The sequence below is a fragment of the Adiantum capillus-veneris genome, chromosome 1 (assembly GCF_014529385.1).
Source record: "Adiantum capillus-veneris isolate H3 chromosome 1, ASM1452938v2, whole genome shotgun sequence".
Taxonomy (NCBI): domain Eukaryota; kingdom Viridiplantae; phylum Streptophyta; class Polypodiopsida; order Polypodiales; family Pteridaceae; genus Adiantum; species Adiantum capillus-veneris.
Window position 1 is genome coordinate 47,369,387 of NC_140931.1, and position 17,035 is coordinate 47,386,421.

General features: G+C 41.1%; 1 protein-coding gene across 1 annotated transcript in view; it reads right to left on the reverse strand.

The window, feature by feature from the left end:
* Window positions 1-1,513: 1,513 nt before the first annotated feature.
* Window positions 1,514-17,035, reverse strand: part of LOC147464668 (uncharacterized) — a 57,619-nt gene continuing 42,097 nt past the window's right edge. Inside the window, 7 exon segments of the mRNA XM_086515121.1 lie at window positions 1,514-1,742; window positions 8,779-8,840; window positions 8,920-8,970; window positions 9,041-9,106; window positions 9,227-9,268; window positions 9,340-9,409; window positions 9,411-9,642. Of these exon segments, the coding sequence (XP_086371247.1) occupies window positions 1,514-1,742; window positions 8,779-8,840; window positions 8,920-8,970; window positions 9,041-9,106; window positions 9,227-9,268; window positions 9,340-9,409; window positions 9,411-9,642 (752 nt within the window).

Genomic DNA, 17,035 nt, shown 5'->3' on the forward strand with positions numbered 1-17,035 from the left:
CACCAATTTGAGGCGATCCGGGGTGGGCAACAAGAAGAGTGGCCTCTAAGAACTTTTCTAGGCTCCCGTGCTGCTCAATTGGGTTGGGGTTGGAAAAAATAGCAAACACACACACAAACCCGCAACCTAACCATACATAAATTTGGGGCACCACCTAGTTTTGGATGCGAACTAGGATGCGTAGAGAGAGAGAGAGAGAGAGAGAGAGAGAGAGAGAGAGAGAGAGAGAGAGAGAGAGAGAGAGAGAGAGAGCTCGGGCTGCTTTGAAATGTTCGACAATGATCAAGCAAACACAATTATATATGTAAGAAAAAGAGGGAAGGGGGAGGGGGTGCTTGTTGCACTAATACCTTCTTACAAATCTGTCATGACCAATGAAAGTGAGATTAGTATTTGTTCAACATAGCTTGAGTAAATTACACCACAACACATCACAAGAAAAGCCACCCCAGTCACTGTCTTAAAGGAGTCCTCTCCACCGTGTCGCCCTCTTACAGTATGTGGGATTTATGGCTAAATTGATGACAACACCCAGAGACAAGCTATCAAGAACTTAAAAAAAAACACCAAGACACTTACACATCATTGTTGTCCATTACTCACGTTGGAAGAGAGACAAAGTATCCAAGATTACTCCAAATCCACCCTCCTTGATTCAACAAATGTTGGGCTTACACTAGTAGGAGAAATGATAGATTTCCTACTCTCAATTGAATGATCACTCTCTCTTACAATGGCATAGAGTTCCCTTGCTAATCATCCCTAATACAACACATGCATATGCATAAGACAATGAGCTTCCACTCAAGAGCTCCTTCTAGAGAGGTTGAGCTTGGATTCTCAAGCTATAGCATAGTGCTCTTGCTTATGGCTCCCCCCCTTTTGTGCTAGCTACACCCTCCTTTTATAGCAATTTTGAAGGCTAGGGTTACTCCTCTGACCATGGTTGGGTTAGATTTTCAGCACTTATCTAATTTCTTTTGCTTGGAATTATCAAGAAGTTGGTGTGGATAGATGAAGAAGAGAGAGAGGAGAGAAGTGGAGGTGATAGGACTTTTCATAGTAGGTTAGTGTTAGTAAATTAGTAGAGTTAGTATTTTTATTGATTTAAAAATGGAATTGGATATTTACAATGGGAGTATCCATGTAGGATACAAATAAGGAAGAAAAAACTCTTAATAGGTAAGAAAACATGGATTTCTTACAATGTTGATGCTCCAAGAGTCTTGAGTAGGGTCAATTTTTGGAACCCCGCCCCTTAAGCACTTGAGTTTCCTATATTTCTCAGCAGCCCTAGTTTCAGCTGCATCAAAGGTAGCAGGTGCACCCGCCTCAACGTTTACCTTAAGGTGAGGAAAGAGTATATGCATATATACATTATAATAAGTATACTTATGTATTTATAAAGTTGCAAGATAGATCTCGTAGCATTCCTTCCCACTATGTACGTATCACAGCACGACATCCATCCCCTCTAAACTTGCACATCCTCTGGTATGTTCCAAATATGATTTTATGCAGTTTCAATTCCTTGTAGATCTTCCATGATTTCATCTTCATTGATATCTTCCAACATTTCATCTTCACTTTGATCTTCACCTGTGTTTTGCTCTTCCTCCTCCTTAACATCTTTTGGATCACTGTCTCCTCTTCTGCTAAACACTTTGATTCTTTTCCCCGCAATGGGAACCTTTACCTTTGTACCATTGATAGCCGGAAATGACATGCCATATGGGTGGCCTCTACACCACACATAGCATGAACATCCCAAAGCATCATCTCAAGGTAGGAGTAATCCTATAGGTAGAAAGGGGCACCACCTAGCATAAGTGCGGCTAGGATGCAGACATACATGACCTAGGGTAGCAAAAGTGAGATGCCCTCTAGGTAACCAACATGAAATGGTGATACAACAAACGTCCACATGTAGAGAATGCCTAGTCAACAGTTAGGAGTGTGTGTACGAGGGAGGTATGTGACAAGGTCGGAGTGGAGCATACTGACTGATTGGAGATGCCACATGTGATGGAGTACGAGCAGGGTGATATACAAGAGACGAAACATCTTGTGAATATGGGAAAACAAAAATAAGGAGAACAGAGAATGGACCCCAAAGATCAAGACAACATTGTACCCTTTGACGGTCCACTAGCTTTGACGATATGTTTTTTCTCCACTCTTGACCTTCCTTGGAAGCTAAGGTAAGTAAACATGAGTAATCAATCGCCATGATGCTATCTTTCAAGAGAAGAGGCTAAATTTTGTGGTTTTTTTGATAGATATTAGTAATATGGAAGAGGAAAAATGAGACTATGTGGTCAATTTTGGAATGGAAGTGTGTGTAGGAGACATGAATTCACCATGGTTTCTCTTATTCTTCAAGGTTGAGAAGAAGGTGAGTAGGGTGTAGAGAGGAGTGGTAAGAGAGGTGGGGATGATGAGTGGAGAAGTGTGTGTGAAAGAGGAAAATGATAAAATGGAAGAGGGAGTGTGGCTGCATAGCATGGCAAACTGGGGTCCACCAATAAAATCATAGCTCATACCTCGTAGCTCAAAAGAATATGAAAAAATTTGAGGTAAAAGCTCAGCTCACGAGCTACAACTTTTGTTGTATCACCTTTTCAAATTCGGGGAGTATGTGATCTTTAAAAATTCAGCAAAACCGACTGTTTTTTCCACTGCACAAAGTCCTTGTGAGGTCCTTCTTTGGATGATTCTTTTGAATACCTCCAAGAGTGAGCCTCCCATAGTGCATGCATGCATGCCACATACCCTTGACCTTATTTGGTAGGTCTATAATTGAAGATATTGTTGAGATCATGATATAAGTGAATAGTACAACTAAGAAAATCAAATATTGAGGGGTCTAAAAAAATATGTACATGTCAAATATAAATAATATAGGTGGAAAAAATATAAAGGGATGAAAATAAATGTCTCTCATTATAAGCCTACCATAAAAAGATGAATATTTTGGGTGTCTAATTTATGAGAGTAATAGAGAATAGATGTAGGAAGGAAAAAATGACAATAGTGAAAAAATATACACATAAATAAACTAGTTTTTTTGGATTTTTGTTGGGATGGAGTTAGACCAAAAATAAGAGAAGCTTGCATGAAATTATTTTTATATGGAATAAAGAGTATGCAAAATGGTAAGAAAAAATATGGCAATGTTGAGTCAATGTACATAGCATAAATAACACACCACAGGTAGAAATATTTAAATAAATACCAAAATAATTATGAAAAATCCTTTTATTTAGGCCCTATATACAATGAAATATTTACACACAAATGGGCCATAATATATTTTATTTTTTTGATTTTATTTAATTTTTTGGCTCAACTAGCCCAGTGACTAGCTAGCTGAGGGTTTTTAAGAAAATATGGAGAAAGTCCCTAACTCACACGCCTTTGTACAGTGAAATGGTAGGGATAACGAAAATGTTTGAGTGATTTGATAGGGTGAGGTAGCTTACTATGGCAATTATGGAAAGCCAAAAAACGGCTATCATTAGCCCTCCCCCAGGATGATGGTATATTCATGTACCATCATAGAGAATCTTTTCCAAAGAGAGTGCTTTAGAGTCCTTGACGAGATCTTCATTGTTTGGCCCCTCAAAATTTTGGCTGGAGTTACACTCATGCTTCATGAAACAATACTTACATGAGAGAGCTGCCCTTTGACAGATCTTTGGTAGATCCTTTGGTAGAAGGCGACTCAAATAGGGCTTCAAGCGATAACCATTTACCTTCCTAGAGTGCTCTTTCCCATTCAAGTCCATAAGGTGATAGTAACTTGAATTGAAAGCCTTCTTAACTATGTATGGCCCCTGCCATCTAGTTTCAAATTTGGCATCAAAACGATTATCGAGTAGTTGTTGAAAATCAACGCCTCTATGATCTCTCTCTCTCTCTCTCTCTCTCTCTCTCTCTCTCTCTCCCTCTCTCTCATTCTCTTTCTTTCATTGATTAGTGGCTCTCTCTCTCTCCCCCCCCCCCCCCCCCCCCTCTCCCTCTCTCTCTCTCTCTCTCTCTCTCTCTCTATATATATATATATATATATATATATATATATATATATATATATATATATATAAATATATATATATATATATATATATATCACACACAATGTCTCTTTGCTCTCTTCTTCTCGTTGATTGGCTCTCTTTTAACACACACAACCTCTATCTACTGTCTTCTTCTCATTGATTGATGCCCTCTCTCTCTCTCTCTCTCTCTCTCTCTCTCTCTCTCTCTCTCTCTGTCTCTGGTGAACTACATTTGGAGTTGGCATGTGGTTGGCTTAACTTTGCGATAAGCAAGCAACCCCCCCCCTCTATTCATAGAAAGATACTCAACTTTCGAGTTCTCTCTCTCTAGTCTCTCTCTCTCTCTCTCATGTGCCTACACACTCATCGCAAAAAATCAACAACTTGGTGGGAGAGGGGACGGGATAGCACGTATCCTCATGACTTGTGGAGATGTCAATTTTTTAGAACTTTAAGAAAGAGTATATGAGTGTCTCTTTAGAGTAATTTTCAAAATTTTAAAATACCAAATTACAGAATTTATTAAAATAATATCAATATTGATCTTGAAAAAATCCCCTTGAAAATAATAATCCTAATATATCTTCAAATTCAAAAGTCAAATTTGCATTGAGGAGTAAAATTCCCCTCCAATTTACCTTTTTTTGTATGAGACATATTTTATGTAGAGTGAAAAGTCTTTTGGCAAAAGAAAGAAAGCAAATATTTTTTTTCATTGTCAAAAGGAGGCCATTCCACAAGTCCCCCCCCTTTTTTTTAATAGCAAAACTCACAATTGTGAGTGAATTATATTTATCAACCCAAATAATTACAAGGTCTTGTCATGCTCGTGTTGAGCCATGACATCATCCAGGGACCATAATTACAACAGCTATCAGGGCAGCCATCCCACCCAACTCGCCCCCTTATCCTTGATACAAAGGGTCCCTTATCATGTTCTTTTGAGATCTTTAATTACCGATAGCCAAGATTTTCCCCCGTCCTAGGCGTGCCCTCTACTGTCAACAAAGCCCAAGTAGTTCTAGACCAATCCTCCGAGTGTTGCTTGCCTCCGAGCGTCCATATTAGCACTTTGCTTTCTTGTCTGGGTAGCCAAGCCGTTGAAAACAAGTTGATTATGTTCGTTCTTCAATTTGTTTGTGTAGAATAGATGAGGTGTCATAAATTTGTCAAACAATTTGTTTCTAAGAGTAGAGTTCACATAGAGCAAATCTTCGTTTGTTTGTTGAGCCTTCCGTATTCTGTTGAGAACAGAAATAAAATTTGTGTCTGATTGGCGCATTATTTGTGTTAACTCGTGGCATTTGATATGTGTGTGCCAAAAAGAGGGTGTGAGCAATTCAACTGGTTCTTGTGGCTCGCAAAAGATCCAATGGTCCCAAATTGGGCTAGCTTGACAAAGATCTCCACAAAAAATTACTTCCAAACCACCAAATGGTTCAATGTGGTTATGCTTGATGTTGCAAAGTCTTGTATCTATGATTCTTAGAAGTCTGTTGCCTATCAAGGAGGCCTCATCAAACACAACTAGTTTGAGGTTTTTGTATAATTGTGAAAGTTCAACAAGGCTGCTAGAAGAGAGGTTGACATTAGCTTGAAGCACGAGTGGTAGACGCAATGCAGAGTGAATTGTTGTCCCCCCAAGATTGAGTGCTGCTTTGCCAGTATATGCCAGTAGTAAAGCTGTGGGGATTTCAATGTCAAGTTGAATCGCCAAGTTGTAGTGTCGAATCAGCCCTTGGACTATAGTTTGCAGCACGAAAGTCTTCCCTGTCCCTGCACCTCCCGTCAAGAAAAGATGAATAGGCTTCATTGGCTTCAATCGTTTCCTGGTTAAAATATCATCATAAAGGGATCGTTGATCAGTGTTTAATTTTTCAACTAATGATTGGTATTGCTCGTTCGGTAGTGCGAGCTTCTTAGAAAGAGGGAGCGACCTCGCTACAAGTGGAGGTCCTTAAAGATCAAGATCTAGATTGTATTTGTGAATTTCCATTGTTTCTGCCACTTGATGAAGTGTTCATTGAGGACTCCACAATGGTTGAAGTTGTGGTCTCCAAGCTTGAGAATTTTTTACGGTTCTCATTTATGGTTTGAGAGTGTGTGATATATTTCTCTCTCCAAGAGCTAGGTGTCAATTCAAAGGCTGACTCTTCACCAATGAACGGTAAAAACAATAAACAAAGCTCATGATAATGCCTCTCAGAGTCCTTCTCCAATTTGAAATTGATAAACCTAATAATGCGAGTTTCTTTGTTCTTTTGAGGACAGCCACGAACGAGCTTGTAGTTGCTAGCATATTCAACCAAGCATAAGCACTGTAGATCAGGTGGATGGCGTGCGTACTTTGTGACTAGGTCATCAAAGAATATATTTGTGTCCTCAGGCTGCAAAGAATCCAACATGACTCTTCTTTCCAACAACAATGTCCTCTCAGCGCTCCAATCAGCATTTATAAACACAAATTCTTTGCTAGCACTATGCAAAGGTAGCGACAATGCAATGTATGCTGCTTGTTGTGATTTCATTTCTTGTGCATTGATCAATGCGCCACCAATATTTTTCAAGCGTTCCAACATTGGTAAGTTGTTCTTCTTGCAAGCTTCAACCACGTGTTTGATTGCTTTGCTTACGGAACTGCCACTTTTTGTCATGTATGATGTGCATTATGCAGTTGCACCGTGTCCATTGAAAATAATTTGAATATCAATATTTGCATCCCACAATGCACAAAGTTTCTTCTTGAAGTTATTTGTGAAAATGTCCTTGGGGTCTCTTTTCAAAAGAAGTGTTGGCTCTGTTATGTTTATGCAAAGTGCTAAGAGGTAGTCCTCTTCGTCCATATTCAGTGTTTCTAACCAAGCATCAAACGACAGTGTCGGTTCACGTTCTAAAGCAAGGAGCTATTGATCGATATGTCTCTTCCTGTCGACAATTTATTGTCTTGTTGTGTTGTTCACATTGTTTGGACATAAGATAATTTTCCTTCTTGAGGGTGGTCCTTGGAAGCCAAATCGACACAAAGTTTTGTGCTTTTTGCATGTCTTGCGATGAGTGAATCTAGACAGCTCTCAAGGATTCATCAAGATCATCCTTGTTCGTCATTATATATGAATCAATAAAATCCACCACCTCATCATTCGAAGCAATGCCAAATACAGGTGCGTTTTCTATTCAAAGCAACCCATGGTCATGTTGGCTTCCTCTTTGTTGGAACTCAGTGACAAAGAAATAATCCATCAGCTCACCGAGAATGGTTTTGTCACGTTTTAGTTCTTTCTTTTTTCTCTAAATCTGTGGACATAATATCGAGCTGTTGTAGTAGGATCTGATCGGACTAGTGTTCTCATGTAAGCACACCTATTGGATTGATTGTCTTCAACAATGTGTGGATTGAGTTTAATCAAGCAATCCATCAACGGCTTCCACCTTTGCTCTGCGCATGAGAATGTAATAAAGAACGTGGGTTGTCCTAATGGTCGAATCATGGCGAAAACATTGCGCTTAAGTTTTGTTTTGTAGTCAGTGGAAGTCCGCAAATTCTCAAAGTCACTATATCCGACTTGGGATGAAAGTAGTTGTTCGACATTGGTTGTTGATTGAACGTCTTTAGCTTGCAGCTGCTTGCCTGGCAGCTTACCTTTACGTAGACGCACGCATATAGAGCCGAGGACCTTGCTGATGATAATCTTAATTGTCTTGAAAAAATATTCTCGATATCTCCTGCAAATCTTCTGTCCACATTCTTAAGCTCCCATTGCGCGACTTTCTGATACCTTTTTTTTGCCAAGAGATGATACTGTCTTCTTTCGCCAAAGAACAATGCTGGGAAAGATAACTCTTCACAATATTCATCGTCAAAAAGGCTCAATGGTGCAAACCCCTCTCAAGGTGCAATACTCTTGGCTTGTGCATTGTGATCTACAACTTGCTGAGAAGTGTAAAGGCCATGGAAAAGAGTGTCAGATGGTTCTTGGTCATCTACGAGATGGCACCATTTTCAAGATACAATGGATTAAGCACAAGTTGATGCCATTCTCGTAGCACAAATCGGGCCAATTTGATAAACTTCTTATTTTGGAAGACATGGACAACACATGTCACATTAAATTGTCGGCAAAACAAGATAACCAAGTGCATGCTCAAGAGCCGAGATGTTCCTTGTGTATGTATCAAAGTGTTCAAGTGGTCATGCAATGCGTGCTATCAACAACACTATTTGTCCATGGTGCAATCCATACAGCTCGTGTTTCATTTTTATTGTTAGCAAGGTCAAGCATTATAAGGTCAAGAAGATGTTTTTCCAATTCAATGAGAGACATAGAACAATTGAAGAGACAAATCAAAGCTTGCAAAACATCATCGTTACTATTATATGTAGACAAAAAATTTGGCAAAACATAAAGCTTTTTGTCATTTACAAAAAAGGATGAAGGATAGGCAACCATACTACCGTTCTTCAAGCAAAAGGTTAGGAGGAAAGATACAATTTAGGGTGCCTTGTAATCAATCACAAAACCGTGCTTGTCTATAGAGTATGTTCCAACTTTGCTAAAGGCAACAAGAGATGATTTCAAGTCTAACAAATTCTGTCTATAGTATGTTCCAACTTTGCTAAAGGCAACAAGAGATGATTTCAAGTCTAACAAATTCTCATCAAAAAGGCTGAAAAGGCTTGGAAAATTTAGAACTACATCCACGATATTTCCTTGCAAATTACTTGTACACAGCTTCTCCATTATGCAAACAGATTTTAGCTTGAAGAGAAGGAAACTTCACAATCTGCACACGCTTTCCACACGAGTAACAAAAGGGGTTGCAAATTTGACGACTAACATTTCTGCCTTTGCAAGTCACACACATATTCCACCTCCAAACTGTTGATGTTAACCATCTCCAAAGTTCCAAAGACCTACAAACAATTATGAGATTACAACTTGCAAGCAATGCTCACGCAAATAGATCTAGTTAAAGTAGATTACCTTCTTCCCAAATCCCATACTAGTGACTTGTTTTGAGAGATGCTACGAGAAAACACTCTTTAAATTTTTTGGCAATGCACAAATAAGAGTTGCGTCCACCACAGATAATATGATTGATGCTGCTTTGAAGACGTTGATGTTGTGCGCAACACATGAAAAACAACCCTTGGTTTTCAAAGCATCAACCATGAGATGATAATCGACACACCTGGACGGAACAAATAGCAACTGCACAAATAATCCAGATTAGAGATAAGCCTTAAGATATCAAGGAAAAATTGATCAAATTGATGACTCACACTTGCTCTATCACTGGATGCAGGGCCATCTGCGATTGTTAAACGATAACTATCACCACCATCGGACCTTGGAGGTCTCAACCTTCACAAGAGTGAATGCGATAGTGGGAGCGAACTCAATCACTGCCTTATCAGTAAGCAACTCCTTAATTCTATGTTCATAGTAAACATGTAAACAACAATCAAAGCTTTCAACTTTTACAACAATAGTGGCAGCATTTGCATAGAGAGCCCACAAGCTAGTACCTCCATCTTTCCACACTTTTCTCTTGACATACACCCCCTCAATACGCTGTCGTGCAGCTCTGCTGCCATGTAGAGAAACAGAGCAGACAAATGCAAGCTAAGCTTCTTTGAAGCCTACACATTTAATGGTCAATGATCAGGGCTTGTTAACAGGCCAAGTTTAATGATTAATATATGCCAAATGCGGCTTTAAAAGGCCAACTGATACCTTAATGATGCCAGAAATGACTATGCTTGAAGTGAGCACAGATGTGAGTTTATGATCTAGAAATGTAGTGCTTGAAGAGCTCTACTGGCCTGTCTTTACGGCTCGTCGATTGGAGCTACGGTGAAGAAGTTATGGCATATTGAAGTTTGAGTCGATTGCAGATCCGTACCGGATTGGGCAACTACAAGTGAGGTGACAAAAATAAAATGAATACATGGGCCTGAAGTGCTCATTTTCTGGAGCACGTTGGTTTTTTCAGAGCAGTGATCGGAGTCTCGATCGCCAAGATATTAGCCGTTAAAGATTCACCGGGGGCCGGCTTCGTACCAGTTCGGTCCGCTGGATTGGAGTTCAACAAAGTAAGTGCTCGAAGAGAATCTTGTCCAAAATATTATCTCCGACAGTGCATTGATAGCAGCTACATGTACATCAAATGTGGTGTACATCTCATTAAGTACAAAAACTGCTTGAAGAGCTTCATGTGATCTCATGGAAAGCATTGATTCCGGGATTGACCCTGAGGGGAGAGAATCCTTGATGAGACTGTTGACAAGGACTGCGCAAAAGAGATGTCGTGCTTGGCAGTGATTTGGCTGACATGTATGCTAAATGTGATGCCCTTACAAAGTCTATGGCCGCCCATACTCACAATTCAAGTGGCTGCCCAAGGGCCACAACCTTGGCCACCCACTTAATAAACTAAGGGCTTTAGTGTGTAAGGGAAAAATAAAAAGCAAAGCATGGCGGGCAAGCAGACATCAAGGGGCGCAGGGGGTGAGATGATGCTCGCAGCGCCTTCCCTGAGGCTCAGACGGGCACACTCGTGAAGCGGAAACTCCTCGGCAGCCCAGGGTGACCACTTTCGGAGCTTGTCCCGGCGAATTTCATGCTGGTCGAACCCCGGCCCTACCACGTCATAAATAGGACTCCCACGCCACATCACCGACGGCGCCGTCGTTGCAGGTTGTGGGTAAGTGAGACGGGGTGAGTAAAGAGAAAAAAATATAGGGTTACGAGGGGGAAGCAAGAGAGGCATGAGGAGGATCTTGATTAGGAGAAAAAGAAATGCTCTCTCTCTCCCACTCTCTCTCTCTCTCTCTCTCTCTCTCTCTCTCTCTCTCTCTCTCTCTCTCTCGTTCGTGTTGGGGACGACACGGCAACGAAGGCTTTCTCTCTCTCTCTCGAGTTTTCACAAGGGGCAAGCCAAGGCGAGGAGGAAGAAGGAAAGCAAGCGGAGCTTGAGAAGAGCTTGTCGAGGAAAGCAAGCAAAGCAAGGGAGGAAGCTTGTCGAGGCAAGCATATAGGTCGAGAAGAGCTTGTCGAGGCAAGCAAGCAAAGCAAGGGAGGAAGATTGTCAAGGCAAGCAAGTAGGTCGAGAAGAAGCTTGTCGAAGCAAGCAAGCTTGACCAAGGCAAAGCTCTCTCAAACTCTCTTTCGATCTCGTTCTTGAAGCTAAGCAAGGAAGAGCTTGGATGACTACAAACCCCTAAGCTATCGTGGCGAGTTTGGCAGATCTCTTAAGGGAAGTGAAGGAGTAAAACTGAGGAATCTGTGAAGGGGGTGAAGACTGAGAAAGACGGGGGGATGTTGAAAGATCTCTCTCAATCTTTCTCTCAATTAAGCATAAAAAGGACGACAGAGGCGATCAAAGGATGCTACATAGAGATAGCTTGCAGAGAATTTGGCAAATAATTGAGGATAAAGATTGAGGCAATGAGCAGAATTAGGTAAATGAGACAGATAAAGAGAAAAAGGGAATCTCATCACCGACAACAGTCTGAAGGTTGATTAAGAATTTTGTTAAGTCCGGTGTCGTTAACGGCCCGGTTAATCCTGTAACGGGAGCTTAAACTCCTAGTTAGCAGATGATCCAAGTGACGGTGCTGTTAACAACCCGCCTTGGCTAAGAATTTAGTTGTACTCAAAGCTTTAATCAATTAATTGAAGGGTACGGTGATTTCCAGATTCAGTTGCATGTGTTTCTCTCATTCTCTCTCTTTCACACCTCTCATTACCAAAGGCCCGGCGCCTGCCCGGCTCACGTAGCGAACACATATCCCCAGACATCTTTGGTGAACCCGACGTGAAACAAGCCCGGGTGGGAGGTAAAGATGGAGATGCCAGAACAGTTAAAGCAGTTTATTGAAGATTTCAGTGCCAATGGATTTGATAAAAATCTGGCAGTTACAAATTTGCCAAAAATGATGGAATTGGTTCAGGGGTATCTACAGGAAGAAAAAGCCATGCAGATAAAAAAGCAGACTGATGATGCTGTAGAGCTAGCACTTGATGCTGTTTGGGAGCAGTATTATAATTTTCAGGGATATGATCCAGAAGGTTTTATTGCATGTTACGAAGCTGAGATGAAGAGCCGAAATGTTCCAAAAGATCGGATGATTGCAGCTTTGGAGGAGGTTTTAAACTCTGATTTTAAAATGCACGTTCAAGAAGTGGCAGAAGAATATCCCACACGGTGGAAGTATTTTGCAGAGGAATTTATTTACGAAAGCTCAAGGATTCTAGATCGGGAAATAAAGAAGATTACTGTAAGGTCTCTCACCCCGATCAAAAAGAGCACCATTGTACCTTGAAATGAATATACTGGAAAAAGTTACTACTTAAAGCAGTTTTCTGAATTCTGTCAGTGCCATGATGTTTATAATATTTTAAAGCTTCGAAATGTGAATAAAAATAATTTTTGTAAAAAAAATCCAAAAATAGTAAGTTTTTGGTCACCCGACCCGTCCGGTTTTCATCGTCTCGAAAAACTGCACCTGTACCCCGAATTTAAAAAAAAAAACATTTTCGAACCCCGGGGGCTGCTAAATATGGCAGGTACTCGGGCCAATATGCCTTAGTTAGAGCTTGCTATAGCAATTTTCGGCATCAAATTCCGACTCGTATGACCCGTTTTAGCCTAAGATCAATGTTTCCCAAAATTGTCCGGGGAGGCACCGGGGGCTCGAGGCTGTGTGGGATAAGGTTCCAGGCCACTCCAGCCTTTTGTCCTTGTGGGAGTCTTGGGAGAGTTTCCAAGCTTGCAACTAAGTGTGAGAGCCAATTAACCAAGCCAACTGGACACTTGGTGGGTAGGCAATTGGACTTGCCATGCTTAACTGGAGTAGCTCCTAGATGCAAATAGCAAGCAGGTTCGGTTTTCAGCTTGAGGAGGCCTATTTAAAGGTGTGCTCTCTCTCTCTCTCTCTCTCTCTCTCTCACACACACACACACACACACACACACACACACACATTGTTTGGCGAACGAAGCAACAAGCAGCCGTTGCTAGAAGGACCATATTTTTCTGAGTGGACCATTGTAAAATTCTTTTGTAAAGAAGCATCTCTAAGCTGGGAAATTGTCAAAGGATGTATGATTATTCTTATGGGAGCAATTTTATATTAGAGAGCCAGTTAGAGGTTTGGGAGCTTATGGCCGGACAAGCCATTTTGTAAAGACCTAATCTATAAAGGTCATTTTTTGTAAGTTTGAAGATAATCTTTTAATGGAGAACTCAGAGGACAGCGTACGTTTGAGAGCTTCTTCTTGTTCAACCTTGTAATCTTCGCCATTGCGGCTACGGTAATCCAAATTCAGATTTGATTATTGCATTGTGTTCCTCTCCTCTCGCTCTTTCATTCAAGTGTAATCATTCAAGATTCGGTGTAGGTTTTCAACTACGAGTTTGAGGCCTTAAATCGTTGTTTTGAGTGTCTATATGCGTGTTTTATGTTGTTTTGACCCTAGGAGGGGCTTTAGGGACCCTAAAACACCCATTAGGATCACCTGTTTGCTGTTTTTGCTGACTTTGGGACGAACAACCGCGATCGTTGTACCTCTCCAGAATGCTGTGACAGTGATAGGATATATTCCTGATAGTCCCCTGTAGCTTCCCTTCAAGTTTCATGCAATTTCGATATGATTTGCATGGTAAACGGGCGTGATGACTGAAGAACGGTGTAGGAGGACATAGGCAGATTACTTGGTGGTAATGCGATTGATTTACTTATAGAGTTAGTGGTTGCATCTCTTTGAGTTCACTTCATTAGGATTGACACCCTAGTGAGTTCCCATGCTTCATCCGAGTCGCTTCCCCTGTATTGATAAATATGTTGATGCTTGAGAGCTATGCTATGGACGTCAGTCGCGGCGACCCACAAACATTGGCGCCGTTTTCGGGGAATGCACCTTAGGTGATGAGTGACCGAGTGCGCAGTTAGACTCCTTAAAAAAGATCAATCCACAAATCCATTTTACACCTCAGTTAGGCTGCTAGACAAAGGTTTAGAGCTTAGTGGAGTCTAGAGCCAATGGACCGGCTAGATCCTCTCTTAGGAGATTTAGGGAGCTGTGAGTGAGTGTGTTAAAGCATTTTTGCTCTTCAATTTCTTTAATTCGATTGAGTACTGAAATCTCACCCGAAATCCGTCGTGTTTGTTTTGTTTGATTCATTTTCTTATGTTTTTTCATTTCTGTACTTAGGAGTAGGATAAGTAAATCACATTCCAGTCAGATTTGGGACAAAAGTCAGAGCCGAGAAACCAGAAAACCATAACTTTGGCCAAAAAAGCCATAAGACTCTGAAATTCTGAAAATCTGACCAAACAGGATTGATATTGATTCAAATCACAAAGTGGTAGCACAAAACACTAGGAAACACTTGTCAGAGGGAGCAGACAAAATTTCATTAGATTTGGCCCAGGTACTACGATCGCGATCGGTGTACCTCAGTGTCAGATTTGGACAAGATTTGACATGTGCCTTCTTGATAAGATTCTAAACAACTTTGTCTAAAGCAACCACACTCAAAAACATCAAAAATCAAGGAAATTAGGCCACTTGGGTAAAACTAGCCTGACAGAGCTAGAAAGTGCAAAATCTTGGCTTTTGGTGATCCAAATGCAAAAAGACTTTGGGGATAGCCTTAAAACATCAGTGTCTACACGCATGGCAAATTTGGTATGATTTGGGCTCAGAAGTACGATCGCGATCGGTGTACCTAAGTGCCAGATTTGGACCAGATTTCATATGTGGGATCCCCAGGTGTATACAAACATAAAAGTCTAAAGGACCTAGAGCCAGAAACCTCAAAATACCTGTCAAACCATCTGAACACAGATCCAAGTCAAAAATTGAACTGGCTTAGAAATTGACTTTCAGTAGACCAAAACACATCAAAACTGAGAAGGAACCATACAAAGGGATAGCCTGTACACAGGACAACCCCAGGTATCTCTCAAATCCCAAATCAAACATCAAAATCCAATCAAATTGATAAATTTGGAAAAACAGGCACTTCCAACCAAGAAACAGTAAAAACTTCACCTTTTTGAGTCCAAATACAAAAGTGTCTGGCAGGTAGTCTTAAAATAGCCTAGTGAACAAGCTGGTGAAGTTTCATCTAATTTGGGCTCAGAAGTACGATCGCGATCGGTGTACCTCTGGCCCAGATCCAACTCATTTTTGACCTGCTCATAGACCTAGGTTATACAAGATACCAGGAGTTTTCAAAACTCAAATTGGACATACTGTCAATAATCTGCAAGCAAAATTGTGTTGAGATCATTTTGAAGTGTTGAATCTGCTGACATTTGGAATGATACAGTGATCTCATAGCCATCCAGTGTATTCATTTGCAGAGACTGATCAAGTAACAACCCATGCAGTCGCAGGAATTGGAAGATCTTTCCATCTCCAGGTAAGAGGTTTGGATTCACTCAGTAAATCACACTTTCTTCATGTTTTTGAGATCGGAAAAACAAATCAACACCAGACACCTAAATTTAGCGGATTAAACGAGTGTTGCATCAACGGAGGAGAGTGTAAACCAAGGGATAGTGCGATCGTTAGAGCCGATCCTTGAAGAAGTCAACTCCGACACTTCTTTAGAGATATCTTTCGAGTATTTCATAGAACACTTGGGACAAATAAAACTAAACGGAAGAAAAAACATGGCAGCAGGACCATCAGACCCCTCGGCCACACTAAAGCTATTGTTCATCAAGTATCAATATGACAACAAGCAAGGTGCCAAGATATACAAAGATGGTATGGACCGCTACTATGTGAAAATAGAAGGTAGACCAAGTGAGTTCAGGGACTTAGTGCCTGTAAGCTATAGCGGAGACAGGTACCTAGATGACGAGGGTATCATGTACTTGGTAGTCCTGAATCCTAACATTGTAGGCAAGTGGGGATTGATGGGCACAAAAGCCGAAATAGACGAGGAACATGAGGAGAAGGCACCAACAATGAGCTTACCTAATGTGAGATTAAGGCAAGAAAACGATACGTTGAGAATCAACACGGATAATGTCTACTTGGGGTTATACAAGTATAATAATGGAGAGCAAGATCTCTATTATAGATGTGAGGAACCCTACGTCGGGGAGATGACTGAGCGGAAAAGACTTTATGTCTTCACCTACATAGAGGGAGCGGAAACGAAAATTGCAGCATACGACAAGTATGGAAGACGATATGCAGCAATCGATAAAAAATAATTGGAAGGATATACGTACTTTGGGGGACCACTTCATCAGTATTATGTCACTCCAAGCCCACTAAGACCAGCACCTACAACTGTCATGCCAGAACCGTTGACCACAGGTGGAGGGTGGACTCATGTAGCTGATTCTTTCAGTTGACCTCATTATTCAATGCCAAGCCCCATGGGAACGTTACATTCCAGAGAATCAATGGCTACGAATCGAGGTAGTGCAGTTCCTATCTCTACACATACGGCTGTAGGTCCGACAATTGCAGCCACCCCATCACATTTACCACCTAGTAGTAGATTTGGGGCGGGGGAGCCAACGAGAGCAACCTACAACCTCCGTGATGCACGAGAACGATTAAGTCGAGACATGGGAGCAATGAGATTGACCGCTGCCATAGACGGATTAGACCATCCCAAGTAGCAAAGTGCATGCCAAAGAAGTATAGCGGATAGGGGGATCCATATGCCCATGTATCGCTCTTCAAGCAAGTCCTAAGAGCAGAAAAGATCACTGATTTCCACACTCAATACGAGGGATTCGGGCTAACCTTGGAAGGGACGGCCTTAACCTGGTTTTAACCTTTAAACCCTGAAACTTGTCTGAATATTGAACACGTATTGTGCGAGTTCGCAGAAGAATTCTCAAAACGGGTATAAAGCATAATACTGTATCACAGATATACGCTTTTAAACAAAGGGAGAATGAAAAAGTGAAGGAAGCAACCTTGAGATTCAAGCAATAC